This window comes from Narcine bancroftii, chromosome 6, assembly GCF_036971445.1.
Source record: "Narcine bancroftii isolate sNarBan1 chromosome 6, sNarBan1.hap1, whole genome shotgun sequence".
In the NCBI taxonomy this organism is placed as follows: domain Eukaryota; kingdom Metazoa; phylum Chordata; class Chondrichthyes; order Torpediniformes; family Narcinidae; genus Narcine; species Narcine bancroftii.
The window spans coordinates 37,159,195-37,175,604 of record NC_091474.1 but is presented as its reverse complement, the minus strand read 5'-3'; the positions used below and the strand labels follow the sequence as shown (position 1 = coordinate 37,175,604).

The window sequence follows — 16,410 nt, the reverse complement described above, 5'->3', positions numbered from 1 at the left end:
ATCTGTGGGAATCCCACATCAGGATGTACATTTTTAGTTTTTCACTGTTCTTTGTCAAGTCTTCTTGGGGCAGACTATCTGACTCCATTTGACGTTGACCAGCATGGTCCTGCTCTGGACAATGCATTTGGCAATATTCAATATGTATCAAAGTGCCTTTTACTTCCTCCTTTTTCAGCAATTATTCATTGAACTTTGAATTTTTTCTCCAAAGCATCTTTCAGTTTGAGATTAATCTCAACCGAAAATTCTGAGATCATCCACAGGTACTAGTTTTAGGTCTCTAGTCTGAAAGCCAATCCTGTGTAAATTCTCAGGACTTCTGAATTATGCAACACATTTTGAATTGAAAATGTTTAGTACATCCTGTATGCTTTGAATGTACATGTTCTGCTGCATGCATGGTTAATTTGGTAAACTTACTGTTTCTTAACTGCCACAACGTATTGCTATTTTATTTTCTACTCACTTCCTTTTCTGGCAGTTGTTGATTGCGGTAGAGTTCGCCATCTGATTTATTTTTATCTATTTTGTTTTGCTGATTCTCTCTTTTAGTCCAGGCTGTCCTCAGAGTTCTATTTTCTCTTTTACATTTTTCTGTTGACTTGAGAGATGGTATTACAAGCCCAGACCTTTCAGAGATTATAACAAAATCCATTTAATTCTACCTTTATTTATTGTTAAGAGTGCCTTAATAAGTCAACTGTGGTAATAATGGTTCACTAAAAAAATCTACAGCTGCCTGCAAAGAAATCTCACCATTATGATGCAACACTTCTTCTTGGCTGTAACTTTTCATGAGAATTCAAAGCAATCTATTTGTCTTTATACAAGTACGTAAATTTGGATATTTTCATTGATTTGTGAAACCTTTCCGTTACACATTTACTGTTTACAGGTTTAGTTTAACAGTCAAAGGTTTGATTATACAGTTGAGTATCAATGCTTAGTTATTGACAAGTTTGCTTGGTAGATGCAAGTGTAAATTGGAGCTTATTCTATTCAGAATGTGAAGGAAAAGAATTGGCTTTGCAGTTGTGCACATCCCTCTCATAAAAACGTGTAGCGGTACGCTTTTGGGGGGGGGGGGGTGGGCTGAACCAGCACTAATAGTTCCAAATTCATGATAGCTAGACACAACAGGCAACTAGCAACTAGCTACTACAACCACGAGGCATAGTGACTCAGCGGCACCTGTATGTCTACGGAGAAGCCCTGGCCTACTCAACATGAATGTCATGAGGTAGTACGTACTCCAGATGTCATGAGGCCAGGTCACCTGTTGTTTGTTTATATCAAGCCTGACAGCACGTCAATAAATGATTTCTGGCTGAAATCTGAGGTGTGGTCTTGATATTCATCCTATTTCAACATGATGGTATATGTCCATAACTTACATCTGCCACAGGTGTGATTTTACCAGACAAAGAATCACACGGATTGAAGAGTTAAATGAGCACTTACCAGCAGAGGTAGATCGGCATCGCTGGTATCATTTTCAGACCCCCAATTTCAACGAAGCTTGGTCAGTGCAGCCAGCCTTGGGCACCACCTTCAACAAAGGTAGGTTACTGCCACCTGATCCCACCCCCAACGGAGGTAGATCGGCCTTGCTGCTCCTCAGCTGGGACACTGCACCGTGGCAGGCTTGCTGGAATTTTGATGCAAATGAAGCGCTACGGGGGCTCCAAATTCCTTGGATTCTGGGCAGGTCCCGGCAGACTGGAAGACAGCAAATGTCACGCCACTTTTTAAGAAGGAATGTAGGCAGAAGACTGGAAATTATCGGCCAATTAGCTTGACGTCTGTAGTTGGAAAAATGCTTGAAGCCGTCATTAAAGATGAAATAGTGAAACTTTTGGAACATAAGGGTTCAATCAGGCAGATGCAGCATGGTTTTAGAAAGGGAAGATCTTGTTGGACAAACTTGTTAGGATTCTTTGAGGATATAATGGGTGTGGTGGATAGAGGGCAACAGGTTGATGTTGCATATTTGGATTTCCAGAAAGCGTTTGATAAGGTGCTGCACAAGAGACTTATCAGTAAGTTACAGGAAAGTGGAGTCCAGGGAAGTATATTGGCCTGGATTGAAAATTGGTTGTCTGACAGGAGGCAGAGAGTCGGGATAAATGGGAGTTTTCCAGGTTGGCAGAGAGTGGTAAGTGGGGTGCCGCAGGGGTCAGTGTTAGGCCCACAACTGTTCATCATTTACATTGATGACTTGGAGGAGGGGACAAAATGTGGTGTAGCCAAGTTTGCGGATGACACCAAATTGAGTGGAAGAGCTAATTGTAATGAGGATGTGGATAGTCTGCAGAGGGATATAGTTAAGCTGGATGAGTGGGCAAAGGTCTGGCAGATGGAGTACAATGTTAGTAAGTGTGAGGTTATCCACTTTGGCAAGAAAAATAAAAGAGCTGAATATTATTTAAAGGGTGAAAAACTACAGCATGCTGTTGTGCAGAGGGACTTGGGAGTGCTTGTGCATGAATCGCAAAAAGTTAGGTTGCAGGTGCAGCAGGTTATTAAGAAGGCAAATGGAATGTTGGCCTTCATCGCTAGAGGAATTGAGTTCAGAAGTAGGGAGGTAATGTTGCAACTGTATAAGGTACTGGTGAGACCGCACCTGGAGTACTGTGTCCAGTTCTGGTCTCCATATTTGAGGAAGGATATATTGGCTTTGGAGCGGTCCAGAGGAGGTTTACTAGGTTGATCCCTGGGATGAAGGGGTTGACTTATGATGAAAGATTAAATCGTCTAGGATTGTATTCGCTCGAGTTCAGAAGAATGAGAGGAGATCTTATAGAAACATATAGGATTATGAAGGGTATGGATAGGATAGATGTAGGAAGGTTTTTTGAGCTGGCTGGGGAAACTAAAACGAGAGGACACAGTCTCAAGATTCGGGGGAGTAGATTTAGGACAGTGATGAGGAAAAATAGTTTTTCCCAGAGAGTGGTGAATGTTTGGAATTCTCTAACCAGGGAAGTGGTTGAGGTTCTCTCATTAAACATATTTAAAATTCGGTTAGATACATTTTTACATGATAGAGGAATTAGGGGATATGAAGAGAAGGCAGGTAGGTGGTTAGGTCATAAATTAGATCAGCCATGATCGTATTGAATGGCAGAGCAGGCTCGATGTGCCATTTTTGGCCTACTCCTGTTCCTACTTCCTATTTTCCGATGTTCCTATCCAAAAACAGGGGCATTAACAGCTCTTTAAATTCTTTATAATACTTGACCAGAAATCCATCCTTGCCCGAGGCTTTATTGGCTTGAAGCATACCGGGTGTTTTTTCAATTTCTTCCCTGGTAAATTGTAAATCTAATTCCTGTCTGTCCTCATCATTCAACTTGGAGAGTTCCACTTCATCTAAGAACCTATCTATTTTGGCCTCATCCCCCGTCAAGTCAGATTGATATAAATTTTTGTAATATTGTTGAAATGTTTCATTTATCTCTTTTTGATTGTATGTAATCGTGTAATTTTCATTTTGTATAGCATATATTAGTTCTCGCTGATTCTTCAACCTTCAGTTGCCATAATACTTTATGTGCTCTTTCTCCAAATTTGTAGTATTTCTGTTTGGTATTTAATATAGTCTTTTCTATTCTATATGTTTGTAAAGTGTTGTATTGGATTTTCTTATTTTCCAGTGATCTATATTAGTCTTTATTTCCCGTCCTTTGATATTCCTTTTCTAATCCCCTTATTTCCATCTGCAATTTATTTATTTCTGCATTAAATTCTCTTTTAATATTTATTGTATATGAAATAATTTGTCATCTCAAATATGCCTTTAACGAATCCCATATTAGAAAGCTATTGTCTATTGATCCCAAATTAGTTTCACAAAAAAGTTCAATCTGTTATTGTACAAATTGTTTAAAATCCTCCCTTTTTTAGTAACATCGTATTTAATCGCCATCTGTATTTATTTTCCTGCTTCTCCGATAATTGTATTACCAAGGTTAGCGGCAAGTGATCTGAGTGCAGCCTAGGTAAGTATTCAGATTTTACTTCTCGATCTTTCAGACTCGACGATAGTAAAAATAAATCTATTCTGGTATGTGAGTCATTTTTTTAGGGTTAGACTGCCTCCATACATTCATCGTTTAAATCTTTCATATATGAGAGAGTTAATTTAGCTGCCTTGGCTCTTGTTACCATTTTTGCTGATTTATCTAGGATCAGATCCCAACAAAAATTAAAGTCCCCTCTAATCCCCTTCGCTCTGCAGCTTTTAAAAATACATCCTTCATAAGGACCTCGTCGTCATAGTTTGGGGCATAAATATTCATTAACCTCCATGATTCTGAGTAAAGTTTAACATTTATCACTACATATCTACCTGTTTGGTCTATGGAGACATTTTCTACAGCGATCAGGACGCTCTTATTAATCAAAATTGCCACGCCTGCTGCTTTTAAATTCAATGAGGAAGAGAAGACCTGCCCCCCCTCCACCCCCAGAATCACCTCAATTTGTCGTGTTCCACTTTAGTAACGTGTGTCTTGAAGAAATACTATGCCAGCTTTTATCTTTTTTAAATATGAGAGTATTCTTTTCCTTTTGATCTACCTACTCAAACCGTTGACATTAAAACTTATAAACTTCAATGACTTATCCATAACTCTTGACCACTTCAAATCATCTTCTCTGAATCACCGTGTTACTAAAGACCTAGAAGAACATGATCTCTGGATTGTCCCACTTCAAGGAAGAACCAGAGATTTGAATATTTTCATAAGCAACTCTAAGGATCGTCTCTCTATCCTTGATGCTTCGAGGGCAGTCTTCGCCCATCCTCCTCGGACCCAATGTTCGATGAGCGTGTTCAATGTGCACTCGGTTGCCGAGTTCATCGGTGTGAAGGACTTCAAGGATCCAAATCTTGAAGAATTTCACAGCATATTTGCCTTCTGCACCTTCTCTCAGGCTAACAATTCGCACATTGTTCCTCCGAATGAAGTTTTCCACGATTCAATTTATCCAAAAGCTGCTGCTTATCTGTCACCCATTGTTCAGCTTTAGTTCTTCAATTTGTTTATCGTGTTTGCCAAGATCTTTCTCGGCTCTGTCCACTCTTTCATTTAAATCATTAATAGCTTCATCCATATCTCTTACAGTAGTGGAAATCTCTTTAATGGTATTCTCCACACTTGTAAAATGTTGCATCAGATGTTCAGTGAGAAGAGGAGGCATCTCCACCTGTACGTTCCGTTGAGGCAACTGGTGAGGCTGGAGCTTTTTCCTTCATGGATTTTGGCTTCTTCCCATGGGAATTTCCAGTCATTCATCAATATTAATCTTTAAAAGATGTATCCACACTTTTGTAGTTGAAAATTTTTCGTTAAAACCACTCTTCGGTCGATTTTCTTGGAGAGCTCAGAGAAACACGTCTGCTCAGCCACCCAGCATGCCCACGCCTCCTAGGGCGGCATGGTTGGCGTAGCAGTTAGCTCACTCCCTTTACAGCACCAGCGATCGGGACCGGGGTTCGAATCCCGCACCGCTGTTTGTATGCTCTCCCCATGTCTGCGTGGGTTTTCTCCGGGGGGGGGGGGGTTCCAGTTTCCTCCCGCTGTTCAAAACATACCGAGGGTGTACGTTAATTGGGTGTAAATTGGGCGGCATGGTCTCCTTACCCCAAATGGTCTGTTACCATGCTGCATGTGTACATTTAAAACATCTTATCATGCATAGGAATCAATATGCAACTCGATGCCGATAATAATTAATAGAAGGTATATTGCAACAAGGTCAACAATTAATTAACATGCACATATTAAAATTTAATCTGTATTAAAGCAACATGCAGTATGAAAAGATTAAAAAAGCAGCTGTAGGAATTCAGTGGGAGAAAAATAGTGACACTTCACAGCAAAACCCTTTATGGAGACATTTTGAGTGAAAAATTGGTTTCTGCTCAAAGTCAACCTCTGATGCTGCTTGACCCACTGTATCCTGCAGATTGTGCTTAGCTTCAGATTCCAGCATCTGTAGTCTCCTATGTGTAGGCCGTGGTAAAACACTGCTCGCATGGGTCTCAGCCTTTGAAAGTTCATATTTCAACCCCCACTTTCAGTTTGCTGAAATCAGCTGACTGAGGAATATGCTTTCCCCATCAGATGACTGTGTATTTCTGAATAATTTACTGTTCTGTAAAGATTTTAATGCCCCTGTTGAATTGCTAAGAAAACATTTCATTTTTTCTCAGCTGCTATTTAATTTGCATTTTCACTAATTTAGCCCCTGAAACTCTGGGCGCGATTCACTTGATGTGTGGAAGCCGAAACTCAACCCCTGGCTTATTTTCCCATTTTAAAAATGTTTAGTGGGAGGGGTAGGATTAGTATTGGGGGTTTCGTTTCCCTTTATCTTTCTCATTCTTGTGGTTCCTTTTTTTTAAAATCTTAATACATAACAGAATAATAGAATTTGAACCAAAACTCCTCTAATTAGATTTTTCTTATACGTGTGTGTGTGTGTGTGTGTGTGTGTGTGTGTGTGTGTGTGTGTGTGTATTACTGCATAATTAGCTTACGATTCATATTCTGTATATTAATGTAATAAGATTGATGATTTTCTGTTCTATATATTTGTAATATTACTCTCTTCCAAATTAATAAAAATATATTAAAAAGGAACTGGTGGTTTTAGTTTCCATTTAAATATTGTTTTGTTTAACCTTGCATATTTATTCCTTTCTTCATAAATTAGTTAATCTTTTTGTTTGATTTCCTTATTATGGTCTTCTGACTTGAATTGCTCCACAAAACCTCAGGGTGGACAATAAGATATTAAAGGTACTGCCATTCTCATAAAACGGAAAAATTATAAAAACTTGGTATTTTGGGCTCCCGATTAAGAGATTGAAAAAGTAATGAAGATTAATTGGAATATACAAAAACTTCTGTTCATACTGCAACTTTTAATGATCTCCAGGTTTTGAAAGCAATTCGCAGGCAATAAGGGTGGACAAATCCCCAGACCCTGACAAGCAATTGCCTTGGACCTTGAGGAAGGCGAGTGTAGAAATTGAAGGAGCTCTAGCAGAAATATTTAAATATTGGAGGGTAGCCCATGTTGCTCCATTGTTTTAATAAAAGGTTCTGAACGTAATCCTGGAAATTATAGGCCAGTGAGCTTTATGTCAGTTGTAGGTAAATTATTTGAAGATGTTCTAAGTGATTGGATATGCAAGTATTAGATAGCTATGGACTGAAGAGGGATACTCAACATGGTTTTATGCATGGAAGGTTGTGTTTAACCAATCTGACAAGTGTTTTATGAGGAGGTCACCAAGAAAGTTGATGAAGGAAAGGCTGTAGATATTGACTATGTGGACTTTAGTAAAGTCTATGATAAGGTCCCACATGGGAAGTTAGTCAGGAAGGTTCAGATGCTCGGTATTGTGATGTAGTAAACGGGATTCAACAGGCTCTTTCAGGTGGCCAGAATACCTCAATGTAAAGCCACATATTCTACCCCCATGAGGCTGATGAGGTACCTACCTGAATGCGCTGAACACACCTCCAAGGCGCCGACACCAACCCCCTACTGGGAGGGATAATCGGCGGATTGCCAGGCTCTGCCGAGGCACCTAAACATCCAGCCGCTTATGGCAGCTGCCTGGGGGCGGGCTGATGATTATCAGCTGGCGATCCAACTCCCTACTGCCTGACAGGCCCTCTCCCCGCCAGCCCCCTTCCCCACTGCCCGATGTACCGCCGACCTCCCCTCCCCAGTAGGGCAGGGCCTGTCAGGCAGTGGGTTGTTGGGCAGCAGGGAGGGGGCTTCAGACAGTGGAGCAGGGGGCAGCTGATGTTGGGGCAGGTGTGGCTGGTGCGGGCTGTCACAGCCTGGCTGGCCACTCCTGCACTGGGGCCGGTCTCTGCTGCTCAAAATGCATCATAGTAATGGCGGTCTTCCCTACCCTACCCAGCTGGAACTGTGGAAAACACAGAGCGGTTCCACCTGCATGGGGGATTACGGGTAGGGAAGATGGCCATTGCTATGCCACATATTTATAATGGGTGGCGCTGTGGCACCAGTCACCCCGCCTCCATCAGATGCAGAGATGCTACGAGCTGCCTCTGGATATCAATAGGCCCTTTCAGGTGGATTGGGCAACGCTGTTGCAGCTTTTTAGGGCTGCCACCTGAAAGGTGAGTCTTCAAGTTGGGATCCACTCCTCTAGCTGCCCTCAAGGCGGAGGATGCACCTGAAAGTGGCTAATGTTGGCTATACAGAAGCCAGAGTGGTGGTGGATGATTGCTTCTCAGACTGGAGGCCTATGACTGGTGGTGTTCCTCAGAGACCATTGTTGTTTGTCATCTATATCAATGATCTAGGTGATAATGTGTTAAATTGAATAAGCAAATTTGTAAATTTGGTGATTGATGGCATTAATTTTCAAAGCTTGCAGAGGAATCTGGAAAAATGGGCTGAAAAATGGCAGACAAGTGTGAGGTGTTGCATTTTGGAAGGACAAACCAAGAAAGGACATGATGAGTGCGGAAGAACAGAGGGATCTGAGATAACAGGTACATAATTCCCTGAAAGTGGCATCACAGTTTTTTTGCATATTGGCCATCATAAAGTACTAAGTAAAGGAGTTGGGATGTTATAGTAAAGTTGTACAAAACATTGGTAAGGCCAAATTTGGAGTATTGTATGCAGTTTTGGTCACCTAACTACAGGAAAGATATTAATAAGATTGAAAGAGTGCACAGGAGATTTACAACGATATTACTGGGACTTGAAGTGAGTTACAGGAAAAGGTTAGGATTTAATTCACTGGGCTGTAATAAAAAATGAGGGGAAATTTGATAGAGGCATATAAAAATTATGAGGGGTATAGATACAGTAAATGCAAGCAGACTTTTTCCACTGAAGTCAGGTGTGATAAGAACTAGAGGAGATAGGTTAAAAGTGAAAAGTGATATGTTACATTTATGAGGGGTATTGACAGTGAAAATATAGGAATGCTTTTTCCATTGAGGGTAGATGAGATACAAACTAGAGGACATGGGTTAAGAGTGAAAGGGGGAATGTTTAGGGGGAACTTCACACAGAGAATGGTGGGAAAGTAGAACAAGCTGTCAGCTGAAGTGGTCAATGTGGGCTCAATTTTAACATTAAGAATTTGGAGAGGAACATGGATGGGAGGACTATGGACTGAGTGCAGGTCAGTGACACGATGCAGAAAAATAGTTCAGCACAGACTAGAAGGGCCTGTTTTTGTGCTGTAATGTTTTATGGTTCTAATAGCAGGTAACTGAAGTCTTGATGATGCATAACTAAATTAAAAGCCAAATTGTGTTGGATTCAACTTACCACCTGCCTATACTCATACAGACAGCCAGTTAAGATAACACCTCTGCTGCTGGGGAATGTTCTAATACCCAAATGTGAATAAGCACTCAAAGTGCTGAAGAACTGTTCCTGAAAGGTTTCATGACAAAAGTTTTCTCTTATCTCCAATTATCAGAGATATTTAAAACTAATGATTAATGGAAAAAGATTAAGCAACTAAAATTAAAAAAAAATACACATTAAAATTATGCCTTTTTTCTTTTTCATCTCATTTTAAATGTTTCATTTAAATTCATGAAGACTTTGACCCTACATCAGATCTGATTGCCATGGAGGGTCACATTCTCCAGTGTAATACTGGGAAAAACATGGATTACAAGGATTTGCTCCTGGATTTTTATGGAGTCCAATAATAGAGCAAATGTGCTCACAGTCCAGGACTTGCATGGGAACAGTTAACGGAAAATGTTCCATTAGCACAATAACACTCATTTACAGAGAAACAATTTTCCATTTCAATGATCTTTAATCAGAACTTTGTACATATCAAGTGGTTTGAAAGATAATTGTGGAGAGGAACACAGACCCCAGTGCTCTTCTTTGAATAGCATTGTAGAATGCATTGGTCGATGTGTGCATATTGTAGCACTGCAATTGCATGACAAATTTTACAGCAGATTTCACAACCAGTCATTAAAGTTTTTCTTTCATGATTCTGTTCCTTGTTAATTCACTTTTGACACCAATACTAACAAGTGGAGCCGGGAATCAGGAAAGCCCCAATGCCATCTTCATGTACAGAATATATTTCCACCAGTATATTCAAATTAGTACCATAAATTTGGGCGGCATGATTACTGTAATTAGCACTATACTGTAATAGCGCCAACAAACGGGGCCGGGGATTGAATCCTATACTGTCTGTGTGGGTTTCCCCCGGATGCTCTAGTTTCCTCCCACTGTTCAAAAACATATTGGGGGTTGTAGGTCAACAGGGAATATTTGGGTAGAATGGGCTGAAAGAGCCTGTTACTATGCTATATGTCTACATTTTAAAATTTAAAACAAAGGACTGGCTCCTTGCCTCGAGGTCCATCCCAAGCAGCTTATTCAAGTTAATAGACAGCAGTGGGGTGCTTTGGTGGTCAAGTGCCTTTTAAGACGAACCAATATGAAATGCTCAACATTATATGAGGAGCTTGAAAGAAAACTAAATGGCAGGAATAGATTTTGAATTTCTTTCTTCGTCACAAATGACGTATGCAATGGTTTTTTTCATTATAAATTTTTATCACCAAGATAATTTGTGGCAATGTGTTTAGGCCATAATAGCTACCAATCACATAATTCTTGGACAAACAACATGGTAATAAGCTCTTACAGCCCAGGAGCCCGTGCCGTCCAATCACACCCTAATTAACCTACAACCCCATGCAGACATGGGGAGAACGTACAAACTCCTTACGGGCAGTGCTGGATTTGAACCTGGGTCGCTGTTACTGTAATTGCATCGCGCTAATTGCTAGGTTAACTGTGCCACCCTCACACATATGAAATCTTTAATCACACCTCAAATTTAAACTTAAAAACTACACAAACACACAGATTGTTTAACTTTGAATTCCACATATGTATGGGTAAACCCTGCTTTACGAATACTCAAATTACGAAAATTTGCTTTTACGAAGAAGTTATAATGGGTTTTCACTTTTACAAAAATTACCTCCAATAGTAGTCAATGGGTCTTCGCTTTATGAATTTTCAGTTTAGAAACAGTTTCTCAGGAACGCTCTACCTTCATAAAGTGGGGTATACTTGTAGCTCCTCTAAATGGCATCAGGTTTTATTAGTCTCACCCAGCAAAATTTGTGGTGAAGCATAAACTTGGATCGTTTCTCCAATAATTCATCATTATACAAAACTTGTTTCAGCTCCTTTGCTGATGAATGTTATTGTCTATCACTGACAGTATCTAACTGTTTGGATGTCACCATTGCAGATTTGTTCAAAGTTGTAAAGTAAATGGGGGTACCCTTTAAACTCTGAGAACTGGCAGATGTTATCTGAAAAAGACAGATAATGAATTATATGTATATCAATATAGCCATGTTGAGAAAGCATAAATATTGCATGTTATCTAGATTTTTCCATGATTCTTTAATCAGTTTCAGGGGACAGTGGGTCAAAGAGAAAGCAGTTGTGAACCAGTGCTGGGTGTCTCCAAATGGGGCACTCAAAGAGAGAATCTTAATGTATGCAGTTTACAATTCAAATTGGAGTAAATTATTTTCCCCCACCATAAGTCATTAAATTGACCTTGGTACCACTGGGTTAAGGGCTGCATTGGCAAACCTAGACTTCTCCCTCATCAATGTTCCCAAATGAAAACTGCTCTTGCACTGGAAACCTCCAAGGAGATTTCCTTCCCCAGAGTATTAAAACAACCCACTTCAAAAACACAAATGACACCCTTTGTGACAATTACCATGGTTGTCTCTCTTCTCGTACTTTTGAACCTTCTTGAGGTTTCATGTAATGGCCCTGCTTTGTAATGCAATAGTTGGATCAGCCCGTCACACACAGCAACTTATTTCTGGGATATATAGTTAGCTCCTTTGCACCAATCTCTCTTCTTGGGTCTTCCCCATTTCCTATCCACATAATCTCACTTAATGACCTGATTTGAAAACACGTTCATTCCAAAGGTATCCAGCTCCACTTGAGCACCGTATCACTCCTTTGATTCAGATCGCATTTAGCATGCTGGTCATGCATCATCCAGTCCCTACAACTCCGTTCTCTAACAACTGAATTTGCTCTACTTCCCGGTTGTTGAGATTATTTGTAGATGATCACATTCTATAATATATGAAGAATTCAACCAACCATCAGACTCAAGAAATATTCTTAAATAACATCAATAATTCACTTACTTGGACTGATATGTAGTCCCCAGGTCTGATCGAAGCATGCATGTCAGGTGACCAATCACAGGGTATCACTAAGTTGGGAATTATTACTTTAATATTAGCATCATTTCTTCCACACAATTCAACCTTTGATCGTTTGCTAGCCTGGGATCAAATAACAAAGTTCAATAATTAATAATCAGTATGTAGAAAAAAAAGATGCAAAGAACAAAGATAAAATAGGACAGGAAAGGGGAAATCCAATGGCAGAGGGGAACAAGCAATGTTTGTAATGTTGTATTTTTATCTTCAGGCTGCTGCACCTCCTTCCTGATAGTAGCAGTGAGAAGAGGGCATAACATGGGTGGTTATGGTCCTCGATGATGGAGACTGCTTTGAGACTGCCTCTTCTACATGTCCTCAATTGAGTGAAGACTAATGTCCATGATGCCACTGGCTGAGTTCACAACTTTCTAGATTTGTCCTATCCTGTGCATTGGCACCTCCACACCAGACAGTGATACAACCAGTCAGGATGCTCTCCAGGGGTGCATCTGTGGAAATTTGCAAGTCTTTGGTACTATACCAAATCTCCTCAAGCTCCTAATGAAATGTACATAGGAAGTAGGAACAGGAGTAGGCCAAAAATGGCCCAACGAGCCTGCTCCGCCATTCAATATGATCATGGCTGATCTAATTTATGACCTAACTCCACCTACCTGCCTTCTCCCCATATCCCCGAACCGAATCTAACCAAATTTTAAATATGTTTAATGAAGCAGCCTCAACCACTTCCTGGTTAGAGAATTCCAAACATTCACTACTCTCTAGGAAAAACTATTTTTCCTCATCTCTGTCCTAAATCTACTCCCCCAAATCTTGAAACTGTGTCCTCTCGTTTTAGTTTCCCCGGCCAGCTCAAAAAACCTTCCTACATCTATCCTATCCATACCCTCCATAATCCTATATGTTTCTATAAGATCTCCTCCCATTCTTCTGAACTTGAGCCTTTTTCATGATTGCGTCGACATGATAGCTCCAGGATAGATCTTCAGAGACGATGACACCCAGTAATTAGAAGTTCTTTACCCTCTCTACAGTAACCCCTCGAATGAGGACTGGTCTTTTCTGGTTTCCCCTTACTGAAGTCCACAATAGGTTCCTTAGTTTTGTTAACATTGAGAGAAAAGTTGCTGTTGTGCCACCACCCAACTAGCTGATCTATTACAATTCCGTACACTTCCTCATTGCCGTCTGTGGTTCAGCTGAAATCCGTAATGTAATTGGCAAATTTGGAGATAGCATTTGAATTGTGCTTAGGGAGTCATGGGAGTAGAGAGGGTGGAGCAGTGGGCTAAGCACACATCCTTGAGGTGCGCTGCTGTTGATTGTCAGTGAGGAGGAGACGTTATCGATCTGCACTGATGTGGACTTTCTATGAGGAAGTCAAGGATCCAGTTGCAGAAGAAAGTGCAGAGGGCCCAGGTTTTGAAGCTTGCTGACTAGTACTGAGAGGATGATGTGTTGAAAGCTGAGCTGTAATCGATTAAAAAGCAGCCTGATACAAGTGTGACTGTTGTCCAGGTGATCCAGGGCTAAATGAAGAGCCAGTGAGATTGTATCTGCCATGGAATGGTTGTGGTGGTAGGTGAATTGCAGTAGGTCTCGATCTATACTTGGGTGTGAGTTAATTCTGGCCATGACCAACCTCCAAAGTATATCATTACAGTAGATGTGAGTGCTACTAGGCAACATTTATTGAGGCAGCTTACTCTGCTCTTGGGCTCCGGTAGGATTGATGCCCATTTGAAACAAGTTGGAACCTTCAAATGCAGTAGTGATAAATTCAAAATATCCATAAACACTCCAGTTTATTGGTCGGCGCAGATTTTCAGTACCCTGCCAGGTACACTATCAGGGCCTGAAGCCTTTCGAGAGTCCACTTTGCCCTATCTACAATTTAAAACACACCTACTTCTGCTTTTTTTCCCTAAATTTTATTTTATTGGCACATGTAACATATATAGCCAAAATTACTATATATCAAGATCAAAACATGCTATTTTATCATTTTTTGTTCTTCCCCCTACCCACTCTCTTCCGCACAGAAAAAAACCCAAAGAAAGCAAGAAAGAAGAGAACAGAAAAAGAAAAAAAAGGAATAATTAATTTTAAAAACAACACTGGATCTTACCTTATAGCTAAATTATGACCTAATTATGTTAACATTTACAACTTTCAATATATCTATTAAATATAAAATGTATAATAGAATAAAGCTCTACTGGATAACGTATAATACTTGGTCAAAATCTAAACGTGTGTGCATGTGTACATAAAGAAAGACAAATAGAACATCTAACAAAAATAATAAAATGAGAGATTAAGATGAGGCCGGGAGTGACAAAGTTCATACCATATTCTACTAATTAACATAATGTAAGTACTTATAAAGGTATAACACCAATCTTTTGCATATATGGAAACCAAATTCTCAAAAACTTAACATGTTTATTCTTTAAATTATATGTAATCTATTCCAAAGGTATACAATCTCGCATCTACCTAATACCAAATCAGTATCCAATTTTCATCAAACAGTTCTACATTTTCTGGCAACTGCCAGTGTGATTTTTAAAATTCCCTTTGAAACCCATCTAATTTTAAATCTGGATTAATCCAACACACCTACTTTCTCATGTTTCCAATTCTGATGAGGGGGTCTTTGAGCCAAAACATCAATTCTGTTTCTTTTCCTACTACAGCTATTTGATCTACTGTGTGTGTGCTCCAAAATTTTCTGTTTTTGCAATTGTTAATATTTTGAACTGATTATTTTATGAAACAAGATTCACATTTCAAACTTTGACCTCTTCTTACTTACCCCTTCTACGAGCACAACTTGCTCAGTTCCAACAAGCTCAGTGTTGAGTTTAGTTGCCTCCTCTCGGAACACAGCAATGAGTTCTTCCAAACGACGCTGCTTTACAACTGCAGGAACACTGTCCTTCATTTTGTGATGGGCATGTGTTTTCTAGAAAAGGCACAGTAACAGGATTGTTTCTAACTTTCGAATGTAAATTATTTTTAGTTTCTGTGAAGAACAACAGTGATGTTTCTATCACTTTAGCTACTTTTTTCAAAATACTGTTATAATACAAATTTGACAAGAACATGAAAAAGGAATGGAAAATAATCTCTGGACAACAAAGTTAAATGCTTTTAAATTAAATTTATATTTAGACATACAGCACGGTAATAGGTCCTTCCAGCCCATGAGCCCACGCTGCCTAAATACCTCAATTAATCACCTGGTGAAAACCCATGCAGACACAGGGAGAACGTACAATCTCATTATATGCCGTGTCCGATTCGAACCTGGGTCATTGGCACTGTAATAATGTGCTAACCATGTCAAACATTTTTTGGTTTTATAATAATCTTTCCATTCCCTGCATCGTACACCTCCTCTCTACATTTGCAAATCATATCTGTTTCTCCAATTTTCTTTCCTCTCAAATCCTTGAACAAGCTATTGAAACAAATGTATGCGTATTTGTCCCAAAACTTGTAAATCCTTCTTGACAAGTTTCTACCATCGAGGAAATAAAACAATACCTACCAAAATCACAGATGGTGTCCTATGTTACTGTATGAGGGCAACCATTCCCCGCATTTTTCTTGGCCTTGTCATAATTGATTAAATTCTCTTCCACTCACCAAGTAAAATAAAAAACTGCAGATGCTGGAGATCTAAAATAAAAACAGAAAATGTTGGATATATTCAGCTACTCAGGCAATATCTAGAGCGAAAAACAAAGTAATTGATCTGAAAATGCCGCCTGACCACTGATTATGTCCACCATTTTCTATTTTTAATTCATCCTCCAGTGGTGATGCTCTGGTATTCTGCTAAAAAAAACCTGCCACCATGTGATTCAAGAGCCAATTATCCATTCTTTGGCTTGGCTTCGCGGACGAAGATTTATGGAGGGGGTAAAAGTCCACGTCAGCTGCAGGCTCGTTTGTGGCTGACAAGTCCGATGCGGGACAGGCAGACACGGTTGCAGCGGTTGCAGGGGAAAATTGGTGGGTTGGGGTTGGGCACTGGGTTTTTCCTCCTTTGCCTTTTGTCAGTGAGGTGGGCTCTGCGGTCTTCTTCAAAGGAGGTTGCTGC

The 16,410-nt window shown here is 39.9% G+C and overlaps 1 protein-coding gene and 1 long non-coding RNA gene across 6 annotated transcripts in view; one reads left to right on the top strand and one right to left on the bottom strand.

Annotated features, from left to right (window-relative positions):
* Positions 1–605: 605 nt before the first annotated feature.
* Positions 606–15,076, top strand: LOC138735953 (uncharacterized). Its single transcript, XR_011340025.1, has 3 exons — positions 606–833; positions 8,428–8,552; positions 14,342–15,076. It is a non-coding gene; the product is annotated as an uncharacterized lncRNA (long non-coding RNA).
* cdk5rap1 (CDK5 regulatory subunit associated protein 1) overlaps positions 9,831–16,410 on the bottom strand; it is a 36,433-nt gene continuing 29,853 nt past the window's right edge. For 4 of the 5 annotated variants that reach the window (XM_069884642.1, XM_069884641.1, XM_069884643.1 and 1 more), the window contains 3 exons: positions 15,118–15,267; positions 12,258–12,398; positions 9,831–11,387 (listed from right to left, as the gene is read on the bottom strand). In XM_069884642.1, coding sequence (XP_069740743.1) covers positions 11,274–11,387; positions 12,258–12,398; positions 15,118–15,267 — 405 coding nt within the window. In that variant the 3' untranslated portion in view covers positions 9,831–11,273. Of the gene's footprint in view, positions 11,388–12,257; positions 12,399–15,117; positions 15,268–15,855; positions 15,987–16,410 lie in introns of those variants that run through there. The other variant, XM_069884645.1, reaches the window with a different exon arrangement.